At 33.6% G+C, this 25,871-nt stretch overlaps 3 protein-coding genes across 4 annotated transcripts in view; 1 reads left to right on the top strand and 2 right to left on the bottom strand.

Moving 5' to 3' along the window:
- LOC121370715 (TBC1 domain family member 15-like) overlaps window positions 1–458 on the bottom strand; it is a 29,760-nt gene extending 29,302 nt beyond the window's left edge. For both annotated transcript variants that reach the window (XM_041496127.1, XM_041496128.1), the window contains exon 1: window positions 399–458. In XM_041496127.1, coding sequence (XP_041352061.1) covers window positions 399–416 — 18 coding nt within the window. In that variant the 5' untranslated portion in view covers window positions 417–458. The remainder of the gene's footprint in view (window positions 1–398) is intronic.
- A 210-nt stretch (window positions 459–668) lies between these two features.
- On the top strand, window positions 669–18,113 carry LOC121370713 (ras-related protein Rab-21-like). The gene is made up of 6 exons (XM_041496126.1): window positions 669–967; window positions 7,555–7,614; window positions 8,517–8,624; window positions 9,315–9,433; window positions 9,844–9,932; window positions 10,596–18,113. The coding sequence occupies exons 1-6, from the start codon at window positions 827–829 to the stop codon at window positions 10,712–10,714; spliced, it is 636 nt and encodes a 211-aa protein (XP_041352060.1). The 5' UTR covers window positions 669–826; the 3' UTR covers window positions 10,715–18,113.
- A 2,305-nt stretch (window positions 18,114–20,418) lies between these two features.
- Window positions 20,419–25,871, bottom strand: part of LOC121370712 (tuftelin-interacting protein 11-like) — a 33,407-nt gene continuing 27,954 nt past the window's right edge. Inside the window, exons 14-17 of the mRNA XM_041496125.1 lie at window positions 23,743–23,949; window positions 22,613–22,770; window positions 22,221–22,286; window positions 20,419–20,974 (exon numbers count right to left, since the gene is read on the bottom strand). Coding sequence (XP_041352059.1) covers window positions 20,798–20,974; window positions 22,221–22,286; window positions 22,613–22,770; window positions 23,743–23,949 — 608 coding nt within the window. The 3' untranslated portion in view covers window positions 20,419–20,797. The remainder of the gene's footprint in view (window positions 20,975–22,220; window positions 22,287–22,612; window positions 22,771–23,742; window positions 23,950–25,871) is intronic.

Below are 25,871 nucleotides of genomic sequence, written 5' to 3'. Positions count from 1 at the left end.
ACAAGCCCTGTGAACTTCAACATGTGATGACTAACTGGTATATTTTTAGAAACATATTACTAAAATTATAATAAAATGGTTTGCATTTTGTTAATAAATAAATATTATATAATTAATTTTAATTGACAGTGACAATACAAATACTTTGATAAATCCCATGTAGATTTCATTGCCAATGGAATAAAAAGGAAAGGGGGGGGGGGGGGAGGGAGGAGAACTGACTGACAAGAAAGTTAAACAGATAAACACCGATTTCGGATTTGAAGTAAAATTGTCTGAATAAAAAGATGGTGCTCGTAATAATGTTCATAAGAAACATGACATATTATAGCCCTCATTTCAAAACATTAAAAAATGAAACAAATAATAAAATAATATTTCCAAATAAACATAATCACCTGGTTTTGTGAAGCCATCTTCGAAATGTATTATCACATTCGGAGTGTTGTGATTCTGGCAATGACGTCAGATTGCTTCCTGTTATCGCTTACAGCATATTTTTAGAAACTTTCATAATTGCTTAAACAAATGATATTTCGGAAGAAAAAAAATTTCCGTTTACTGAATGTATTTAATTATTCTATACTTTTTCTGAAAATTAAGTACATTCCGTAAACATTGTATAAAACGCAAGCGATACAAATTTCATTTTCTCGTGACCCGTGACGTCGAGTAATGGCTGTAGAGGCCATTTTCCGCAGAAGATGACAAATGTTACACTATTTTGCCAGGAAGTGAGGTGATTTTTCCAAAATCTTGTGATCGCAGTCGTCACTACATATTGTATTCTTGTCAGGCAGTGTTGTAAGTGTCTTAAGAATTGACAATGGCCGGTGTTAATGCAGGAGGCGGCAGAAATCACAACTTCAAAGTGGTTCTTTTAGGAGAGGGTTGTGTTGGAAAGACATCACTTGTTTTGAGATACGTAGAAAATAAATTCAACGATAAACACATCACAACATTACAGGTATATTTAATTTTTTGTAAATTTTTGGCAATACTACTGACTATTCAACATAAAATAGAGACATAATTATATATATCCTGGAGTAATCATTAGTTAGCACATAAAGTTAACAAACTGTGTTTACAATCAAAATGCAGTGAAGTAAATATTTACTCAATCTAATTAAAATTAGCTCCACTGGTTAATTACTATTACCTGTTTATCTAACAGCACCCTGTTGACCAGTTGACCTTTCATTCAACCAATCAAAACCTTCATGCCAGTGATTTGGAAAGAATTTGAAAACTTGGGGGAAAGTGTATCGCCCGTTCCCCCCATTAGTTATCGATCTAAAGAGGGATTTTTTGATGGGGTATATATAGAAAAGTGGGGCATGGGGCCCTAACCCTAACCCTAACCCTAACCCTAAACTATTATAAATGATGGGGGGAACGGGTGGAGCTCTTGCCTAAAATTTTATATAAAATTCATTTCAAGACGAAAAAAATAAATAATGTGATGGTATAGCCATAAAATTTGTTTATACTAGTATACAATCCAGAGTTTATTACTGCACGTTTCTCCTGTTTTTAATGTTGAAATAGACCAACAAGTTCGCCAATTGCATAAATAGTCCCGCCCAATATTTTTAGAATTTGTATGCTCCAGATAAAAGGCAAAGTGGAATTGGTCGATATTTAAATTGTTATTTATAAATGAAATGTCACCTGGACATGGGAGTCTACGCAATGCTGTTAGATCTACTGGTAGACCAATAGACTACTTTCACATTCCTATTGCGCATGCGTGTGAAGAGTAATGTCCCTTGATGAAATAGTCTCTATCACGGCTAATAACAAATTGGGGGGCGTGACAGACAGGTTTTTATGGGCGACTTGAGTAGTTTCGCAGGAGATGTTAAACTGTAGCAACTAACTTGTACATATTTTGAATTAGATGCTATAATGGCCGAGAAAAACGGTCCGCTGAAATGTACAGCGGAATGGTTCAAATTAAAAAGCAGTGCAACAACTTGGACAAAGTCTCTGCGACTTGTATCAGAGGGTTTTCATAACGCCAGATTAAAAGACTATCTCGTGTGTATATGTAATGTATATATATATATCAGAATGTGTTTTGTTACATTTTTCTTAGTGTCTATCTAATTGGGAAAAGTAAAAAAAAAAAGAGATTTTATGCTGTTACATGTATATCCATAAAGTGGGAATTTAAAAAAAGGGAGATTTGGGGCGGGGGGGGGGGGGGGGGTTTGAAGGTAGGTGCCGTTCTGTTTACCCATACACACATATTTATTTTCTTTTATTTACTGTTTACTACCATATCTAAGTAGAGAATACTAAACCGCCCTGTATAGGAACGTTCTGTACAGAGCCGTCCTGACTACATATATATATTTTTTTATTTACACACGCACACGTTATATATTTTATTGAGTGTAAATTATAATCCGAAATATACATATATTTTCTTTATATACAAAATATATATTTATTTTCTTTACTGTTAATGTGTTTTCCACCATATCTAAGTATACTAGACCGCCCTGTGCAGGAACGTCCTGTACAGAATCGGTAAGGTTTTGGTCCCTTATGCGTTCACTGGATTCCCTCCTACAAAATGTGCCGAACAAACCCTCGTACTTGCAGTAACATTAAAATCGTTTTCTACATGAAACGATTACCCACAAACGTTTCCGATATCCATTGGCTGGATATCGATGGAAGGATAACGAATTTCCCGGACATATGCGATTGAAACAGTTAATAATTGAACAATGGTTGTGGCCTCCCATTGCTTTTGCCCCCCAATTTGCAGATAGGTCTATTTTGGCAAGATCTCGCGGTTTGCGTCCTCGAGTAACTCCGCCACGGGCACATGTGCAGTGGAATGAGAAAGAAGTCTATTGAGCTAATTTTAATCACATTGATATTTACTTAAAGGAATGCTAAAGTGCAAGGCTTTTGGACTGGTATGCATATTCAACGATGTATAATGCACATTATTGCTTAGTATCAACAAGTATAATCTTATAGTTAATCAGTGTTCTTGCTGCTCCATTTAAGCAGGGCTCAAACTTAACAGTGGCAACAACGGCAATTGCCGTCAGTGACATATAAACTGCCGTTGGTTGGGGGCATCTCTGATAGACTTGCTCAGTATGTTATGACATTAATGTAGCACCAAAAACAAATTCTGCGTTATTTTCATGTGCAATTATCTGACATAGTCCGTGCAATTAACTGGATGTTTTGTAGTGTTAAAAGGGCAAATGGTTCCATGTTGGGTGAAAATAGTCAATTAACCGAATTATGCTATAAATCGATATGCAAATAAGTGGAGTTGATTGTAAGTTTTTTGAAGCTCAGCAGTTTTAAATGCTGTTTGCATGTGATCAACAATATCTCATTAGAACTCCTAGTTTTGTCATGTAGAAAGCAGGTCAACTTGCTTCAAAACCGACATATGGCTCTTGCCAATTTGCCTAAGATGTATGGCCTGCTACAAATAAGACCGTACACAGGGTGAGGGGACGGGATAGTGTAAAACATTTGGACATCTGAGATGTATTTTAGAGCATTATGGGATCAGGAATATAACAAAAATAACAAATGAGATAATCGTACATACATCCATATCTTGAAATATAACCTGCAATTTAAAAATAATAATCAGCAGGTGAATTTTTATTTAAAATGGACTGGTTTTCGCAGGCCGCTATTTTGAGCCCTGGGTTTTCGCAGGCCGCTATTTTGAGCCCTGCAAGTAGTAGGTCAGCTTTTTCAATCTGTGTAGTCATTCATTCCCTTGAACATTAGAAACTAGCCCTGGTACTTGGTCAACTTGCCCTGATTTGATTTTAATGTGTTCAGGCATAATTCAGTTACTACCATATTTGACCAGAAATAAGCCCAGGGGGCCAAGCCAACTCATTGTGAGCTTAGCATGGGGTGGGCTTATTCCCAGACAAGGGGCCAGTTTTGTTGAGAGAGAAAAAAGATAATAATTAAAATAAATAATAATAATTAAATGAACTAGGAAGAAAACAAAAAACGTTCAGTAGCACATTTATTAATTGATGTTCCATTTGTTATTAATAAATAATAATTGTTTATTAATTAAATAGTGTTTTTTTTTACTAGTATCTAATTATCAGAAACACACCTTCTATGTTACAATTACTTACCAGTGCTGTTTATTTACATCCAAAATTTAATGCCGAGAAGACTTAAAACACCAGCAATTAACAACAAACTCAATAGGGTATACACACGTTTCTGACAGTCAGCCAGCTTACACTACAACAAATTGTCAATCTAAGGTCATTGTTCTTAGCCAATCAGAATATGGTATTTGCTTAATTAGCATTAACTGTGGACCTGTAGTGTGGTGGTAAAAATAGACATTGGTTTTTAGTTCATACTTGGGCTTGGATACTTCAAAGAAATACTGCAGGAATGAAATTGAAAACAATGTTACACACTGTTATTGTTAGACTGCTACATTTGTATTACATTTGTGTTTAATTATTTGCAGGAGGTATGACCTTTTAAATGAACTTTGAGCAAACTTGCAATTTTGTGTTATTTATAACTTATATAAGGTGACGAAGTTGGGGGTGGGCTTATTTATGAATGAGGGCCTAATTTCTTAAATGCTATCAAAACGGAGGGGGGCTTATTCAAAGACATGGGCTTATTTCCGGTCAAATACGGTAATAGATATGGACCTTATTGGTGATATTTTGTAATCAGTTTGGCATCAAAATACAGATTTTTTTTTATCACTTTCATAAATTAAATGTTTCATTTTCATCCAGTTTTATGGTCATGCTATTTTATTTTTTATTTCATATTTTCAGTACATACTATAGATAGAGCAAGAATTGTTTAGGTTTTGTTTTTAACCTTTAGACTACTGGATTAATTTTTAACAAAAACCACGTTGAGTGGGTACAAGTTTATAATTTTTACTCACATATATTCACTTAAATGTTTCATAAATACATGAAATAAAGTTCATATATGAATCGGTAAGTATTATTTTCGTGTCTTTTTTTGTAATTTTTATTATTTTAGATCGGCTAATAGTGATTAAAATTAGGCAAAAAATCGAAAAAGTTGCGTTTACTTACGGGCATTTGTGGCCAGCTGTCCAGTATTTATGTCCATTATTCCCAATAACAGTGGTTTTCTGACCAGATTTTTTTTTAAAACCCGAACTACGATTCATATTGCAATATTTGGTAATTTTCGTTGTTGGTAAAACGATCAAATTTATTATCAAATTAGCTGTTACAATCAGCTATCGATCCCTGAAAATTACCGCGACGTGCCGCCATTGTTGTCAAGCGAAAATACTTGCCGAAAACCATTTTTTGAACTCAAAATTTCAAGGTATTTTCAATTGAAAAAATCAAAACAAAAACCACCATTTTGAAAAAAAATCTTTTTTCTTTAATTATATTTCCGTTTCCGGTGAGTGTCGTGTGCAAAACGGCGGGAAATATGAATTGGGGAATGCACTGTATACAGTGTACAGTATATCGACTGACGTGACGTCGGGCGAGATATCTCGCCTGCAGTAGTCAGAAGGTTAATTTAGCCAATAAAAAAACTCAGTTTCATGCTTTTAACCTTTGGGTGGGTGGAGATGAACATCTAGAATTTATTTTATAATGTCCTGACATTTTTATTATACATTCAGGTCTCGACATGAAACAAAATTTGAGGGGTGTGATTAATTGCTCCCAAACTTAGATTATGGGGAGCCATTTAAGATATTACTATGTTGATACCATATAAATATACACATACTAAGGGGAGTTAAAAATGAGATCCCTGAACTAGTCTCGTGGGAATGATTGGGAGCAAGAGTAATAAATGATGAAGTCCAAGTCATGGTATTGTCAAAACATCTTTTTGACACTGCCTTACAAGTGCGGAAATACTGTTTTGAAAACGCTAATGATTTTTCCATTCAAAATCAGTTATCTAAAACCCATTCAAATGTGATGGATTGTGTCGGCTTTTTACAGGGTGGCCAAAGACCCTGCAATCGTCACACGTGGCTGGACTATTGTACAATTTAGTCTGTCTCCTCTACAATGAATTGTGCTCCAGTTGTTTTATAAATGTATTATAATTTTAATCTTTGTATAGTGCGTAACACATAACTTGCTGGACTATTCAACAATTAGTCTGTCTTGCCTACAATGAATTGTTTTCCAGTTATTTTTTATAATTTTTTTATATATTATAATTTTAAAGGAGAGGACAATTAAGGCATTTGGCCTAGTATGCATATTCAACGATATATAATGCATATTATTGCTTAATATCAATACGTATAATCGTATAGTTAATTAATAAAACGGTTAAATGTGACGGCTATTATATATAACGGGCGCAGCCATTTTGTACCTTCTCAGTTAGTACACCCTCTGGCGAGCTGGTGGTTACATAATACTTAACGCGTAGCGTCAGGAATGAGCCTTAGAACTAGAGAAACACAATCTACCTGGTTTTTGCGGGATGATAAATAGTCATGCATTGCAATGTTCTGTAATAATACACATCCCAGTAAGCCAGCAATAAGTATATCAATATATACATATATTATTTTTCAATACAAAATAAAATACCATTGTCAAAGTGGCTACACAACAAGTCGAAACAATTAACAATGTTTTGCCCATGCATTAACATACGTACTGAAATGATACACAGAGTATTTTCTTAGTTAATTGGTCTATGCCGTTAGTCGCTTCTACCTGTGATTCCTAATTGGCAGGTGTGTATTTGATTGGTAACCAGACGAGCCAATTAATTGACGCTGTCTAGACACATAAATACATACCGGTATTGTGGAATATTACCTGTCGCCCCTAAAATTGTAATGGACATGGTTTATTACTGTAAATAGTTCTGTAAAACTATTGATTAAAAACCACAGAATTGAACAATTACGTAGTCCCAAATAAAATAAAATTATCACTTGGGTATCGTGGGTTGTCGTTTTTGCTCCAACGTAGCATATTAATAGGCCTAATAGTGTACATTTTTCCTTTGGATTATTTAACAGAGAAAAATACTATAACCTCATTTTGTTCCGTTAATGCAACTTGAAATATATTTAGTTAAATAGTTTATTATATTATTACGTCATTTATGCTGTTTTACAAGTCAGGTTGATCAAAGAGAAGCGCCTTGTCAAAAATTACTGCTTTTGTTTACACTGTACATACAGGAGATGGTAAGGAGCTGACGTCACTTCGCCCCGAGCTATCCCACCGGACGTCACAAAAACTAGACAAAATGGCTGCCCCCATTTAGCAGGAATAATCATGGTTTTTTATTAACTCTAAAATTACGCGTTTTTCATTTGCTAAAGTGTCAGTATGTGTTGGTGGTCCGGGTATGCATCTTTCCAACACATAAGGCTCTTGTTCTATAAAAATAGATGCGTAATATTATTAATGCGAATAACACAAACTCGCTTTTTTCACAGTAATATTATGATTGCATTAATTTCAGGATCTACAGTATATATATTTTTTATCATGTTGTATAATTTACTTTTTCTTTCAGGCTTCATTTTTGAACAAAAAATTAAACATTGGTGGAAAACGAGTCAGCCTGTCTATATGGGTATGTGATTACTTTTTTTTTTAAATGTGGTGTCATTATAATACATTTTTTAAATGGCACCATTTAAAAAATATCATATTTACCATTTTAATTAATATGAATGCATTAACCTATGAAACATTTTGTTTTTCAAAATTTTTATAGCAATATTTGCTATTAGTTTAACAGTTTATTAGCACTTAGTTGTTCACATAATCAAATTATTGTGTAGTGATCTCTGAAACATGAGTAGCAAATTGCGAAGGATAGTGAATAAAATGTTCCCTATAACACAATGTATACATCGTAAAGTGTACTACATTAAAGTACTACATTATTGTTAATTGTAACTTACTTAAACATTTCAGGTAGAGGATACATGTTTAATATAGTTTTTGATTACTTTTTATTATTATTATTAAATTGTTTTAACGACACCATTAGAGCACATTGATTTATTAATCATTGGCTATTGGAGGTCAAACATATCGTCATTTTGACACTGTCACCCACTACATTTTTTCATTATCTTTTATATGCACCATCCCACAGACAGGATAGCACATACCATGGCCGTTGATATACCATTTGTGATGCACTGGCTGGAATAAGAAATAGGCCGATGGGCCCACTGACGGGGATCAATCCGAGACAGACTGCGCATCAGGCGTGCGCTTTACCACTGTACCATGTTCCACCCCTGTTTGATTATATAAAAAATAACCTGCTTCTGAGAATCCCAGATTAAAAGATTATGACATGGAATCTCCAAATATCTATGGTTCATGATTTCTACAATTCTGGCGATATTCTAAAACAATAAAATAACCCTGAATTCAATGCCTATATATATATATATATATATATATATATCTGTACATGTATGTACCGGGTACTATCATTATTTATGAATTATTTTGCAGGACACTGCTGGTCAGGAGAGGTTTCACGCCCTGGGCCCTATTTATTATCGAGATAGTAATGGTGCTATTTTAGTTTATGACATCACAGATGAAGATTCATTTGTAAAGGTTAGTAGATACCTTGGGGCTGAAATGTACATTGCAGTTACTGTAGTAAGTTACTGTACGTATTATCTAAAATAAATTTGGATGTTAGTTACAAGTATTGTATCAATTTGATGATAATATCTGTATATGTAGGTAGGTAGATCTGATATACAGATCTATATAATGTATATCATGACATCCATATATTGAATTCATTTTTTATAGTAATTATTATAGTAGTTATAATAATAATTACTAACTTAAATGTTTTGTAGTTGATTTATCATCAGTTAAATGTAGGTTTATTTTTATTTTTATTACTGCTGAAGTAGTGCGTAACATTTTTAAGTTTTTGGATTTGCCAATATGGATAGGTGGTTTTATTGTCATAAAGTTAGTTTTTTGGGCGATTCATTAATTTAATGTATAACCAATGCAATGTGAAATTTGTAAGAGTAAAACCCAAAACTTAAAGTAAGGCTATTTAACTGGGTGGTTTTTTTTTTACTTTATTCCAAATTCCAAAGTAAAACGTTTATTTTATGAAACCATTTTTGTTTTCTTTTTAATACTTTTAACTTAGAAACAAAAGAAGTTAATCTTATATTATTAATAATATTTTATAAATTAAATTCAGAATTCCCATTCTGTGCAGAATGATATGTTTGATTTAACCCTGTACTATTTCTGAATTCTTTTTGATTCTTACAGGTGAAGAATTGGGTGAAAGAATTACGACGTATGTTGGGCAATGATGTTTCGTTGTGTATAGCAGGAAATAAGACTGATTTAGAAAAGGAAAGACATGTTCCAGTGGCAGATGCAGAAGAGTAAGTTTAATAACTGGAGAGATACTTCAGTTTTTGTCAAGTATGTTTAATACATCCAAGACTGAATTTAAGTTAGCACTTTGACGTAATAACATGAAATCAAACTGTTACCTAAAATGCAATCTTAATTATATTTCAATGATTATCACTTGAAGTTAGTAAGTCAGAGATCATTTTATTTAAAGTATTATAATCATGCAAGTGTCATGAACATATTTAAATACTTATGATTTATCATTTAAATTAATGAAAATGAGAGTTAATTCAAATATCAAATACATTTCATATATCTTACACTGGCATTTATTGAAATGTTATCACAAAGGCTAAAATGACAAACGCTTGGAACAGTGCTATGGAGGTGAACTGTGTGGGTGTTACTGTGTTATTATTATAATTTAATGTTTTAGGTATGCAGCATCTGTAAATGCTCAGCACTTTCACACATCAGCAAAACTCAACAAGGGGATAGAAGAGATGTTTCTAGATCTCAGTAAAAGTAAGTTTTATATTTGGGGCAGTACATAGCTCAGTGGTAAAATGCTCACTTGGTACACGGTCGGTCTGGGATCGATCCCCATCAGTGGGCCCATTGGGCTACTTCTCGGTCCAGCCAGTCCACCACGACTGGTAATCAAAAGCCATGGTATGTGCTATCCTGTCTATGGGATGGTGGATATAAAAGATCCCTTGCTACTAATGGAAAAATGTAGTGGGTTTTTTTCTATATGTCAAAATTACTAAAATATTTGACATGCAATAGCCTATGATTAATAGTGAAGAGTGTTCTTTTGACGAAATAATTGTTAAACACAACTTGTGAACTGGGTAGGATTTTCTATCTCAGTCTTTACAACTCATGAAAAAATTGAAGAACAAACACAAATCATTTGTGCAATTATGAGTTGGGGTGTGTCACATTAGAGTGGTCGTTCAGATTATCTATAAATTTCCTGAACACTCCACTTGGTGAAATGTTCACAATTTGGAACTTGTGAATGCACGATATTCATGATCACCAAATGAATGCATTACTGTTGATAGCAATAACACATGAATTTATTAAAACACTAGTTGTGTTTGTATTTCACATTGGTAAATGATGTCATAAAATGGTTAGCCGAGCTTGTAACAGTAACATTTTCTTTCTCTCATCATTCAGGTATGATAGCCAAAGCCGGAGAAGACACGTTAACTCGCACTGGCGGAAAGAACCGTAAGAGTGTGATGGTAGTAGATGACGAAGAAGTGCAGGTGCCTAAGTCGGGAGGCTGTTGTTAAGGAGCAACGTGATTGTGCACAGACATATAACGTGATGTGACATTTGGAGAGTGCCACATTCCATGTTGGAATAAACATTTACGGGAAGATGCTCAGTTTTACACTTGATCAGCGTGTGACTGTTGTGTATTATAAATAGCTGAGCATTAGGATTGAAGGGAAGGTGATGAATGATATTTTGCTGTGTACTAAAATTTAAAACTTTATATTTTACTGACATCTGTTGTGGCCAGGTTTTAGACGATCGTTTGCTGAAAAGGAACAAATTGAAATTTCTTACATGAGATGTTCTTTTTTTATATTAGATTTCTTATTCTCTGTGTGGCATATACAGTAAAAATTAATAAAACAGCAAACATAAATTATAATGGAAGTAATAAGTAAGGATACGGTTGTGAACTTAATGTAAAATGTAGATTATACATGTGTACGACTATGAATATACCTATTTCAAGTATTTGATATTTGGTTAGCGAAATGAAATTTTAATTTGAAGAAAATGGTGTTAAAAAGTTTTGTTTTATTTTCTTACATTAGAAATGTGGAGTAATAAATTATTGGATGCTAATAGAAAATGTTACACATTTAGTTCTTTTCATAAATTTAAACAATATTGTATACATTTGACGCACAAATACATGCATATGAATGACTTTATTTTGGTAAATAAAGTATGAATATGTTGAGGTGTGTGCGGATGGATATGCTCTCTTCCTTGTATAGATATTTTTCTTCCTACTTTATCTTTGCAGTTTCATTTAAACTAATGTCATCAGTTTAATTAAAACTAGCTAGTAGAGATATGTCGGAATGTATTTTTGAAAATGTAGAATTTGTTAATCATTTACATAGCTACATAAAGTCATCGAAAAATTGAAAGGAAAAAATCTGTACAAGATATAGCAATTGAAGAAATCTTTCTGTTTTCTTTTCTTTTTTAACTACCGTCAAACCTGCTCTAGTGACCACCCATATTAAAGAGCCACTTGTAGTAAGAGGCCACATTTTTATTCTCCCAAATAATCTAATATAATAGTATAAATATATATATACACTGACCTGTATTAAGCAGCCACCTATGTTTAAAACCACTTTTTGAAACTCCCATTGGTGGCTATATATTTTAGTTGTGGCGATGTGCAGACAGCAGTTATAGAGTCTACAAGTTATACTTTGTTGTGCAATGGACGGATGTGAAATGTATGTGGATGTAGTCATTTTAAATAGTATTGATGTTATATTACTGCAACATTTTGTTTTGCCTACTGTAAGTGTACACCTATAACAAGTTACTCCAGTCTTTATGATTTGACACAAGCAGTTGCTCTGGTGTACTTGCACAAAATGATTTCTGTGAGGACGAAAAACTGCTTACCTCATCAAGCATCGATATTGCTAATATATTTTACTCAAGATTACTACGAGTCTGATACTGAGAGCATTTTGCTTTCCGAAATAGTTTGAGGAGAAAAGTTTATTGCTCACCATCGATTTTCAAACTATAAGCACTATTACCTGTTTTTGTTAATTTAATCATTATAAAAAAAATATTAATGTAAGTGTTATTTTGATGACAGTGTTTTGGGTTCCATTATATTACTATATGGGAAACCACATGGATTGATCATTTACCTGTAGGTAAATCCCACAGGAAACAGAACAGGTTATTGACATTCCCCATATTTGTAAATGTAGACAGTTTAGTGATAGTTCTCTTCTTGACATTTGTTACAAATTGCATGTCCTGTATTTTTCAGCCTATGTATAATTGTGTGTGTGTAGTTTCATCTGAAATATATACAACTGTTCTTAAAGTACAGAAGTTAAAGATTAGAAAATTTAGTCATTTTTGTTGTTAATTATGTCATATTTTAATACTATCTCAGTGATATGGAATGGAATTAAAAAAGAAAACACAGAAACAAAACAAAATAACGTTTTTTTGTATCCTTTAAAGGATGACTTTTGTATTTGATATGGAGCCATGACTTGCCAAGTGATTGAAGCCAGACTCATCAAGTGGTGGTGCACAGTCACGTTCTCAGGAATGTCACTAGTAGTTATATATCTGTGTAGTGATCTCTGAAACTTGCTAGTGGATCACAGTAACATACTGAACAAAATGTTCCCTGGGCAAGGGCAAGAACTTTGTTAACATTCAGTAAACGTTTCTCGGTTTGTTTTAACTCCTTTCAATGAGTGGCTTTCATCTTTGATTTGATAGTTCACCTAGTGACTCTTTCACCTACACAGCATTAGTCCCATAAATGTAAGTGTCGAGGTCATTTGAAACTTAAAAAAACGTTTTTCAGTTATTGTTAACATGTCATTCTTTTCAAGATGATAATGTTGCAGCTGCAAGGTGAAGATCATTTGATAATTGTAATTTGGTAATTTGTAAATATTTTGAAGGGCGGTTTTCATACTTGATGCAAGTGTTCAGCATGCAAGTTGTCCAACTGCAGCCACCTCCCTCCAGTCCCATCAGTCTAACCTAAATATAGATTATGCTAATTTTGAACTTTGTTAACAGTTTTTAATTCCTTTCATGGATGGTTTTCGTATTTGGTATAAATTGTCACCAAGTGATAATCTTTAAATTGCACTTCCCTGTGATCCCTAAAGGTAGGTATAATTTTCATAATGAACACAAAGTAACATCATTGATTGAAAGTTTTAATCTATCAGGGGAACATTGTCATGCCTTAATTATAATGAGCTCTAGAGTGACTGGAGTTGGGCAAGCCTAATGCTAAATGTTATGGGGAATGTAGTGCTAATTGAGACATGCTTTCTGCCCATTATTTAGCCCCAAGAATCTTAATTTTATTGTTGTTATAAAGTAACATTACAATTTTCACATGATGTTGTGCACTAGTATTTCATTGTCAATGGTGATACTTAAAATTGTTATTTTATGAATTTACAAACATGAAACTGAGATACAGATACATTCAAAATTATCATTAAAGCATGTATAAGAAAGAACTGAATGAAAAAACCTATCTTTTTATTAAGGTTTTTTTTTTTTAATGGCAAGTTATCCGTCCATATGGGCAATAAGTTCTCTTTATGAACAGGTTCTGAGATTAATTCTGTACATACATTTAGGACCATTATTTCTCTTGTACTAAATTATTGGCAATAGAAGGATCAACATTGCATGTACATGTATACGATATGTACTGAAATATACTTTTTGTTAATGTCGGTAATCTGTTGATAAAATGTATTTGAATGTTGGATGCTATAACAAATATGTATCTTAGTGCAGTTAATTAACGTAAACAAATGTTACTGACCAATTTATTTGAGTTTTTCTCTAGTGCCAACAGTACAATTTAAGTCACTCCTGTTTCCTCAGTTGATTGCAATATCTGAACAAGTAACATGCATTTTTGTTTACTGATGAGCAAGAATAAGTGCATATTAGTGCTGTTAATTAAATTATCAAAGTGACTGTTATGTAGAATGTCTATCACTTTTATCTAATCAAGTATCAAGCAGTTATGTCCACAATTGTTATCTGAAATATTAGCGATAACAATAATTTTGCTTTATCTTGGTTTTGAGAACCTAATATTACCCATCAATCACTGATCCAGTTTGTAACTGCTATTTTGTGAACACCAAAGATGTACAAAAAGGGATTTTGAGAATATTAATTGAAATGTTATTAAAAAAACTAATTAAATGTTCAATGACATGGCAAATTGAAAAAGTTAAAAAATGTGCTGGTTTAAACAAAGTGTTATTTTAGACACAGCTTTTTACATGTTATTAATTAACCACTTTAGAAACAAAATCAATCTACTTCAAATCTGCATGGCATTGTATAGAAAATGTTATTATTGTTATTTTTAAAACAGACAAATATCAATATTTTTTATCCATCTGGTTCAACATAACCAAGTTAATAAAAACCATATGAAGCATATGTGCAATAACAAGTATAATTACCTAATTTTGGGAAAGTGACATCATAAAATGACATTGTTTCTCCAGTCCTGCTCAGACTGTATGTGAAATATTACGTCATTTTGTCATCTCCATCTGTTTGTGATTGAAACAATTTGAGTTGGGGTTTTTTTCATTAACTTTTTTTTTAATAATATGGATAATAAAGAAATTATTACACTTGCATGTGAGTTGTACGGATGTTAGGAAACTTATGTCTGGATTCATGTACCGGACTCACTGTTGCTCGGGCAATACAAAAATCCTGACACTTGTTTAGTAAAACCAATACAAGACACAAGCTTGTATAATAATCTCTATACAATGGGGGTACACTGAGGATGTTCAACCTTTTCTTTTACTAAAAATATGGTTTAAGACAAAAATGGCTATTATGAAGCCTGTTTTTCTTAAATACGGGTGTTTAAGCATGGTAAATGTATTTAGTTACAAGTGTATAAAACAAAACAGACTGTAAATCTGGCCCAGTGTGTTCATTAAAGTTGGCATCAACCCTCATGGGCTAAAAAAAATAGAAGAAAAAGCTAGATAACATTGTAAAGTTATTTTGTTATCCTAATAAAGGATTTTTTTTTTTTTTATCCAACAGGAAATTGTATTGAATATTAAGTAATTTTTTACCTTTGTTTATACATTGTTTTTGTTTGTTATTGTTTTATTTTTGTGTAACAGATGAAAGCAAATTATTGTACCTGGTTGTAAATTTGTTTTGATAGTTTATCGTCATCTTGTAAATTACTGAATGCAAAGTCTTTGGTGCATGTATAACAAAACTGTTGTACATAACAAAATAAGAACTGTCCGACTGGTGTCTCAGTCTCTCACAAGGTAACTGTCACACTAATAGTGTAAGTAATAAACTCACTGCCTTGTAGGTTACTCCAATTAGCAGCAGTCTTGTGGACATGATAGCATATAGTACACTTTTGGTACTGTTTGTATTGGGGGACATATCCCTGTGAATCTAATGATGATAGACGAGGGGGGAAACCTCATACAGATGAATTAAAACTTTCCGTCTCAAATGAGTCTGAGACAAAATGTAATGCTATCAAAATTTTGATTAATTTCCTCTGTATATAAATAAAGATTGGAGAATTTGGAGGATGGGGGTTAAGAAATATGATACATTTAGTTTAATAGTGCTGCAGTCATGACTCGATGGTGCAATTGTTGATTTACATGTTACCACCATGATGACAAATATTGTTTTTCCTTGGTATGTATGTATGTGATATTCAATGAGTTTTAAATGTTTTGTCCACCGAAAAAAGTATTGTGGAATATTGGGCATTTGTATGCTTTTGAAAGTCTGTTCTGATTCCAGTCTACATTAAACTGCATTCATTGCCTGTATTACAGTTTGCACTAACAATCTGTTCTAAGAGTCTAGATTCTTATAAAGACCTTCCATCTGATAGCTTCATCTTAGACATCATAAAGTGAGACCAATTTTCACCATAGATGAGTGAGCATTCAAGCAAATACTTACTTCTTTTCAACTTAGCCTGACCTCAACAAATGGCATATCTCCCTTCCCCCATACACATTAGTAGACTGGTCTGAACATCCCAACAGACAATGGGGGATGGCTTAACATCTTCCAGTGAGTCCTCGGTTTCTAGTTCCCTGTCAGGCTAAGTATTCATAAAAAAGAAAATGATTCAAGTTTTCTACAGACTGATTTATAATTATGTATTCTGTAGAGTGTATATATTCTAAATATAGTGTTAACCAACTGCTTTTGCAAGTCTTGAACTGTAAACTTTAAATTATAATCTGCACTGCTTTTATTTAACATGTATATCTTGGGATTTTTCGCAAATAATAACTTACACTGTCCTATTTTAATCTTTTTATCGTTCTTTAATAATGTACATCATGAATATCTTCTATCTGTCTTTTTCAACATGTATCTACTGTTACAAGAACTGTTGTAAATCTACTAGAATATACTATATAGTATTTCATTGTTTAAGTGTTAAACACCGTCTTATTTTTCCTGTTATCACTTCAACTACTGGTAAGTCTGGAGTATTTAGTTTGTCATTGCTTGGTCTCAATACTGTTAAACATGGGGTATTGAATTTGATGCACATCATATCCTTGTCATATTACTAGTCCATTAATAAAAGATGCTAAGTACACAAAAAAGGTGTTTGGTTAACAGGCTGCAAATTTGTACGGATTTTGTGCTTGAACGAATCCCAGATTTTGAGCCAGAAACACAGTACAGTGAGATTGAGTCACAAATATCTCTATTACCGTAAACAAAATTACGATCCCAACAGATTTCTAAGACCCCACCAAAAAAACAAAACAAAAAAAACAACCTCCCCCACAGGGCTTGAAACTCGCCAAAAAAATATGGTGGCCCAAAAAATAATAATGGATGTTGGCAAATTAAGGTAAGTGAACCATGAAACACGAGCAAGATTTTAATGTGGAATAAAGATATGCAATACAAATATTAATAGTGGCTCATATGATATAGCTCTAAAAAAAGATCTCCCAAATAATAATATTTGGGCGACTAACACCATTTTAAAAAAAATATTTTAAGTCTCCCACATTGGTTGCATTTGGCTATCTGGCCACAGGCTGTTTCAAGCCCTGCTCCCCCACTAATTCAATGCCTGGTTAATAAAGTCCATTTGATGTTTGCTTTTATAATTAAATTATTAAAATTACAATTTTGCCTCGCCAATATCCCAATTCATCGTTTTGTCAACTGCTTTCATAAAAGTGTCACAATAGTTTTAATACTATGTAACAAAATGTTGGAATAGCACCCCACTGGAGAATAATCTATTTTATGTAATATAGATTAGCATTTGAGGAATGGATATTAATGAATGGCGTGTATTGGTAAGAAAATTAATTAATGTGGATGATCTTTTCCCAATGATTAAATAAAACTATATTCAAGATTGGTTGGCAAATGATTTGGAGCTTTCCTGCTATTCCTTTAGTATAATTTTCTTTCTCTTGTCTGTTTTACATGAATCAACTTGGTAACAGCATAACCATTTGGTATAATTTGCTAGGTGCATGTAGAGAAAAAATAGCTTTCCAATTCATATTTCATCCAAATTTGTTCAGAGATTTGTGCAGTACTTAGTGACTTAAGCCTGCTGGACATTAGACAATATATATATATATATATTATTTTTGTTAAGATGTTCATTGTAACGTGGTAGGTTAAAACAGTCATTGAATAATGACTTCCAAGTCAACAGAATGTGATAACCTGTACAGTTCGTTTATATATTGGTTACATCAGTTGTGTCTGTCCGATAGTCGAGTGTTTTGTGATGTAGCCAGCACTCTTTCAGAAGAAAAACAAAGCTTTGTAAAATTGCCTAAGACATGTATTTAAAATGCACAAGTCTGTTTGACTGGAATAAATCTGTGAAATACATCTACATGAAGTTCTTTAAATTTGTATTTTAGTGGTGATGGGAAGGAGGATGACATTTCATGATAGGTTTGATATGAGAGAGAGAGACAAGACAGGGTGTGAACGAGTAAGAGCTAAATGTGTTAATTGGGATTTGATATAATAGTGTTAAAATTTCTTCAATATGTATGTAGGAAACTTTTTTTCTTATATTTAATGACACGCAACACATTTATATTTACATTATATTGTATCTGACATAGTCTAGTACAACACAAATACAGTAGTGAGAGAGGAAGGAGGGAATGGGTTTATTTAACGATGCACTCAACACATTTATATTTACATTATATTGTATCTGACATACAGTCGAGTACAACACAAATACAGTAGTGAGAGAGGAAGGAGGGAATGGGTTTATTTAACGATGCACTCAACACATTTATATTTACATTGTATTGTATCTGACATACAGTCGAGTACAACACAAATACAGTAGTGAGAGAGGAGGGAAGGAAATGGGTTTATTTAATGATGCACTCAACACATTTTATTTACGTTATATGGCATCGGACATATGGTTACGGATCACACACGGGGAAAAAAACCCGATGTCGCCACTTCACGGGCTACTCTTTCAATTAGCAGCAAGGGATCTTTTATATGCACCATCCCATAGACAGGATAGCACATACCATAGCCTTTGATGTACCAGCCATGGTGCACTGGTTGGTGCGAGAAATGGCTCAATGGGCCCACTGACTGGGATCGATCCCAAACCGACCGTGCATCAAGCGAGCACTTTACCACTGGGCTACGTCCTGCCCCTTAATGAGAGAGGAAACATCCTGCTGCTAATCGATGGGCTTATTGATTAACATCAAGGTATCTTTTATATGCACAATCCCACAGACAGGATAGGACATAATAAAGCCTTTGTTATACACATGTAGCGGAGCACAGGCTGTAATGACAAATAGACCAACTGATGTGTAGGAAAAAACCACCAAGATTTTATTATACACATGTAGGGGAGCACAGGCTGTAATGACAAATAGACCAACTGATGTGTAGGAAAAAAACACCAAGATTTTATTATACACATGTAGGGGAGCACAGGCTGGAATGACAAATAGACCAACTGATGTGTAGGAAAAAAACACCAAGATTTTATTATACACATGTAGGGGAGCACAGGCTGTAATGACAAATAGACCAACTGATGTGTAGGAAAAAACCCACCAAGATTTTATTATACACATGTAGGGGAGCACAGGCTGTAATGACAAATAGACCAACTGATGTGTAGGAAAAAAACACCAAAATTTTATTATACACATGTAGGGGAGCACAGGCTGGAATGACAAATAGACCAACTGATGTGTAGGAAAAAAACCCACCAAGATTTTATTATACACATGTAGGGGAGCACAGGCTGGAATGACAAATAGACCAACTGATGTGTAGGAAAAAAACACCAAGATTTTATTATACACATGTAGGGGAGCACAGGCTGTAATGACAAATAGACCAACTGATGTGTAGGAAAAAAACCCACCAAGATTTTATTATACACATGTAGGGGAGCACAGGCTGTAATGACAAATAGACCAACTGATGTGTAGGAAAAAAACACCAAAATTTTATTATACACATGTAGGGGAGCACAGGCTGGAATGACAAATAGACCAACTGATGTGTAGGAAAAAAACCCACCAAGATTTTATTATACACATGTAGGGGAGCACAGGCTGGAATGACAAATAGACCAACTGATGTGTAGGAAAAATCCCCCAAGATTTTATTATACACATGTAGGGGAGCACAGGCTGGAATAACAAATAGACCAACTGATGTGTAGGAAAAAAACACCAAGATTTTATTATACACATGTAGGGGAGCACAGGCTGTAATGACAAATAGACCAACTGATGTGTAGGAAAAAAACCCACCAAGATTTTATTATACACATGTAGGGGAGCACAGGCTGGAATGACAAATAGACCAACTGATGTGTAGGAAAAAAACACCAAGATTTTATTATACACATGTAGGGGAGCACAGGCTGGAATGACAAATGGACCAACTGATGTGTAGGAAAAATCTCCCAAGATTTTATTATACACATGTAGGGGAGCACAGGCTGTAATGACAAATAGACCAACTGATGTGTAGGAAAAAAACACCAAGATTTTATTATACACATGTAGGGGAGCACAGGCTGGAATGACAAATGGACCAACTGATGTGTAGGAAAAAAACACCAAGATTTTATTATACACATGTAGGGGAGCACAGGCTGGAATGACAAATAGACCAACTGATGTGTAGGAAAAAAACACCAAGATTTTATTCCATTGGATCTTTTATATACATGATGGTTTACACTTTTAATTAAAAGATTATTAAAGAATGGAATTAATTCTTGCTTGACAAGTTTGAATAATAAACTTAAAATTCAAGGTCACCATTTCCAGTCTTGCATCACAAAATGTATTGAATAGCAGTTCAACAATCGGCAACAAGATTTTTGTTGAGACAGGATCGTGTGATGATGAAGTAGACACTTGACGTGATGTACTTGACTTGATAATCCTTGTGATGTATTCACTGCACATAAACCATCTTACGTCTTGTTACTTCTCTAGCATATTTCAGCTCTATATGTCCTTAAGAATAGTCCAGTGTTTTGTATAGTATGTAACTCAACTCTTGGCACATTCAACCAGTCTCTGCAAGGAAACGGGCACCCACTGGTTTCCATTGTACATGAAAATAACACTGCGATCAATATACACTTGGACATTTCCGAATCTGTGAACTTGTCTGGCTTCATGCGTTTTGCCAGGAACTGGCATGAATAAAATATTGTTCTCCTCTGCCTGTAAGCAAAAAAATAAATAATAATTTCAAGTACTTATGTGCATAATTCATTATGAATAAAGAAATGTGGTGAAACATTCGGACTATTAACATGGAAAAACTTTTGAGACTGTCATCTTTGCTTTGTTTGGTGAATGTTTGTGTTTTTTCTCATGACATTTAGATGTATATACTGGGATTCAAACCCAACAATCCTGGCTTCTGAGACCATTACAGTAGCCACCACATCACAGAAATGTAATTAACAAAACTAGTTGCTTAGTTGTGTTACGGTTTTTGCCAGAGGGTACGAAGGGTAAAATTATGTAGCCTAAAATCTTAGAAATTAATGGATACATTTATTGAATTTTTAGATTGATTATAGCAAGAGAATTGCTGTTTAATTTTTTTTTTAATTCATGAAATGCAGTGTTCAATTTGAAAATATTTTAAACCCATAACCATCTAGTAGGGGCATATTTAGTCTGGGTTTTTTTTTTTTACGTACTCTCAAATTATTTTCTGGCAAAAAACCAGGGCCCAATTTCACAAAACATCGCAAGCCTAGTTTTGCACGTAAACGTAAATCTACAACAAAATTACAATTCTTATTACTATTGTAATACACAAAAATAGTTAGGACACATATTTCATTTTCTTTTGTCCTTAAAATGCTCCATTTTCCCGTAATCAGGGCTTCTAGATTATGGTAGCCCCACTACCATGGCTAGTGATATTCAATGTTGGGCTAGTAAATAACTACTATTGCAATGTTGCAGTTAAGTCTATTTTGTAAATATGAATATCCTGCCTCAACCCCAACTCGGTGGGGTTTTTAAGCTTTATCTCCCTCTTTAGGTGACATTTTGCATTATTACTATTATTTAGTAAAATTGTATTAACTTAAAATAAAGTAGGGCTAGTGAATTTTTAATCATGGCTAGTAAATTTGTTTAATCACTGATCCCATGGCTAGTGGATTTTATAAAAATACTAGAAGCCTTGACGTAATGATGTAATTTTCTTCGTGAAATAGATGCCAAACACTTGTATGACCGATATAATTGCTAGTCTCGGACGTAAACTTACAATTTTTTGTGAAAGTTGTGTATTTGATGGAATAAACCAAATGATAACAAAATATTCTGACAACGTTAACCAAATCTGTACAATGAATTGAGTCCAGCTATGTTTAATATTGTAAGATTTATGTATATGTCGTACTCTGTACCTCAAAGTGAACAGCGAAGTACAAATAAAACAAACCTTCTTCTCAACAAGTTCCTTAAAGCTGGATACAGCAGTTCCACCAGTCGTCCTTCCAGCCAAACTCTACAATTGAACATGAAAAAATTTCATTAAATTACAAAATAATAAAATAAAAATATCTGCAGTTACACAGGGATTTATACTTTAATCACTATTTGTCTGGCAGGTGATTTGCTTTAAAAAGTGATGCAAACAGAGAAAGAAAAAAAAGAAGAGTAAAATGTTTTATTGGTGACAAAAACAGCATTTCATGAATAACAAAATTTTATAATTAAGTTGACATATAGTTGGAAAGATGATACATGAAAAAACAGTTGCTTAATTTTTTGTGGGCAGTTGATCTAAAAGAAAATGCAAATTTATTCAAATACCGTGTAGCTAGAACATACCTCGGTGGGTTGAGGCGGTAATGGTGGTGGGATGGTTCCCTGCAGCTCCATCTGCCTCCGCTCGGTGTGGGTGAAGTATGCTATGTTCTCTCTGGCTCCAGGCTGGAAGTGGCCAGACACCGCTCGGTTCATGATGTCAAGAGCTTTACTGAACTGATCTGAAACACCAATCAAAAGCAATACACATTATAGGATACTATATATTCTCAGTAACGCAAAAACAAAAATACTGAAAAATCCTTTAGGATGGCAGATTTAGGGTTTACCCTGAAAAAGGGATTACTCCATTCATTTATACCCTTGTTTCAAACTGTTTATTTAATAACCAAGATAAAAAATTGTTGAAATAAAATTAAATATTAGAAATAAAAATTAAATATAAAAAATAAAAATTAAATATTAGAAATAAAAACTAAATATTAGACATCAAACTAAATATTAGATATCATTTTGTGTCATGTCGTTTTTATGTTCCTTCATTAACAGAAAGCAAAACTAGCAATTAAAACTACAAATCTGAATTTTTTAAAATGTTTAGTCCCAAGTATAGAGGTACACCTCAACCATTATGCAATGTAAGGATTAACAAGTTAATATATAAAAATAGATCTAAAGTAGAAAAACAAAGCTATTTTGTTGCATGTTCTTGCTGTCTGCGTAATCTATTTTACATTAGCCAGTCCAACACTAAATTTGACAGCTGCATTATTGAATATTGTTACTTAAAGAGACATTCCCGAGTTTGCTTCAATTTTTAAGATGTTTTCAACTAACAGAGACTTTTTAATGATTGTAATTACACATCAGATATATTTTCCTGTATAAAATATTAGTGGCTGTATATTAAACGTGTTTCTGATTGTTCTGATGTTTGTACTAGGTTAAATTTCATTTTATTTCCTAAAATATGTTTTTTTTTGTACATACGAAATTATTTGAAGACAAAATGCAGTTTGGGCTTCTTACAAATATTAAGACGACCAGAAACACATTGATTATACAGACACATATATTCTAAACAAGAAAATATATTTAATATGTAAGTTTAATCGTAAAAATGTTTTATTAATCAGAAACATCTTAAATGCAGCAAACTCAGGAATGTCCCTTTAATGTGACTGAACTCTGACCTTTGACAACTGGAACGATCAAGAGATCTTCAGGAAACAGAGCCTTCCATCCAAGATACCACTTGGTAATCTCCTCATAGTTGGGCATGTTGCCAAGCCAACCACACAGAACCTGCAACCACTTGGGGAAGAAGGTCTTCTCCAGTATCGATACCATGTGGTGGTTAGGAACAATGCCGTGCCACGAGATGAACCAACGCCAGGGATCTAATTGAAACAAATAGAAACAAAATAAAATAAAAAACATCCATAGCAAAACAAAAATCCACATAGCAAAACAAACAAAAAATCCATCCATCATCCAGAGCTTCTAGATTATGGTAGCCCCACTCCCATGGCTAGTGATATTCAATATTGGGCTAGTAAATAACTACTACTGCCATGTCCGACAGCTAGTGAATTTTATTTGGTCAAACGTTGCAGTTAAGTCTATTTTGTAAATTTGAATATCCTGCCCCTACCCCAAACCCCCAATGTTAGTGTTTTTAAGCTCAATCTCCCTCTTTAGGTGACATATCTGATTATTACTATTATTTAGTAAAATTGTATTAACTTAAAGTAAAGTAGGGCTTGTGAATTTTTAATTGTGGCTAGTAAATTGTTTAAATCACTGATCGATCCAATGGCTAGTGGATTTTATAAACATTCTACAAAACCTGCATGATCATCCATCCAACATATGTGATACCACTTTGAAAATAAAAGGCTAAATGACCTTTAACAAGCTACATAGTTATTGAATAAAGTTAATTTTTCTGCACTTGAAATAAATCCTGTCTTTTTTGTCGGAAATTATTTTATGCCAAAAAACTGAAATTTGATAAAAAGCGTTAACATCACAACCCTAACATAAACATATCGCATGACCAATGTCATTTAACAACTGTAGCATGTTCATTTTTTTTAATGTGTTAATTTGGAATTACAACTAACATAATTGTTTTACGTTTGTAGTCTTGTTTCATAAGCATCTACCAAACATCCAATAAGTTTGACACTTGCAATGGCCATCTTAGGCTACTCCTTTCAACTGCAACAAGATACCTTTCAGTGTTTCACTTTGTAAGCTTCCATTGATAGAATAGAATATACTGGGATGGGAAATTAAGATTTAAAAAAAATTCATCTATACATTCACAACATTAAATGAATGAATGAATGAATGAATGAATGAATGAATGAATGAATGAATGAATGCAGCCCTCTACATTAACTTTTCCATCTAGGAGCCAGACGGTGCCTACTTGTATTCTTATATAGATAGTATGAAATATTTTAGTTGCCAAATAAAAACAGTGGTCACAATGTAGAGGACTGGAATGAATGAATGAATGCAGGGAACATTTTGTTTTCAAAATCTTGATTAGTGATATTTCTAGTCAACTGAAAATTGATTACCAACTACAGTGGACTCTGTCTAAACCGGACTCACTTCGTACCGTCGAAATAGTCCGGTTTACATAGAGGACCGGTTTAGACAGAGTTTCACCCAGAGTTATGGTTCTTGAATGATCGACAATGACATTTGATCCCATGTTTTGACTGCGGATTTGAATCAAATTCTTGTATTAATTTGACTTTAGTTTCTAACAAAAGTTTGATACGTTGCCGTTTTTGGGGTCGTTCCGCCATTATAAATGAAATAAGATAACACAAAATATACGAGCGATTCGCACCTATTTATACATGTGTTAAGTTGACAAGTATACTTCGCCTAATTCATAAGAGTGAAATCAGTTAGGTATCAACACACACACTAATATTAATCCGATTGATCTAACGACCTACCGCAATAAGAGTAAACTTCACACGTGTGCGATTACATTTTGTATTTGGCGTCCTGATTACTTGGCAATTGACGATCATTGTTCAACTAATTAAGCAGCCTGTCGTTCAGTCAAATCCCAATCCGGTGTAGACAGAGGTAATTAATGCATGAACGGTTCTTTCGTTCTTGATTTTTGATCCGGAGTCCGGAGTAGACAGAGTACGGATTAGGCAGAGATTTATACCTAAGAGATAAACGGTAGCTGGACGGGACTTCAGAAATGGACCGGTTTACGCAGAGATCCGGTTTAGACAGAGTCCACTGTACTGTTTAATGTTTTAAAATTGTGCAGCGATCTCTG

Source organism: Gigantopelta aegis, chromosome 4 (genome assembly GCF_016097555.1).
Source record: "Gigantopelta aegis isolate Gae_Host chromosome 4, Gae_host_genome, whole genome shotgun sequence".
NCBI lineage: Eukaryota > Metazoa > Mollusca > Gastropoda > Neomphalida > Peltospiridae > Gigantopelta > Gigantopelta aegis.
This window is presented reverse-complemented; position numbering and strand designations above follow the sequence as displayed.

Bases quoted from the DNA above. Each gene is read 5' to 3' on its own strand.
- LOC121370713 (XM_041496126.1), top strand. From the start codon at position 827: ATGGCCGGTGTTAATGCAGGAGGCGGCAGAAATCACAACTTCAAAGTG. The intron at 7,615-8,516 runs GTATGTGATTAC...ATTATTTTGCAG, and splicing joins GAGTCAGCCTGTCTATATGG to GACACTGCTGGTCAGGAGAG. The intron at 9,434-9,843 runs GTAAGTTTAATA...TTAATGTTTTAG, and splicing joins CCAGTGGCAGATGCAGAAGA to GTATGCAGCATCTGTAAATG.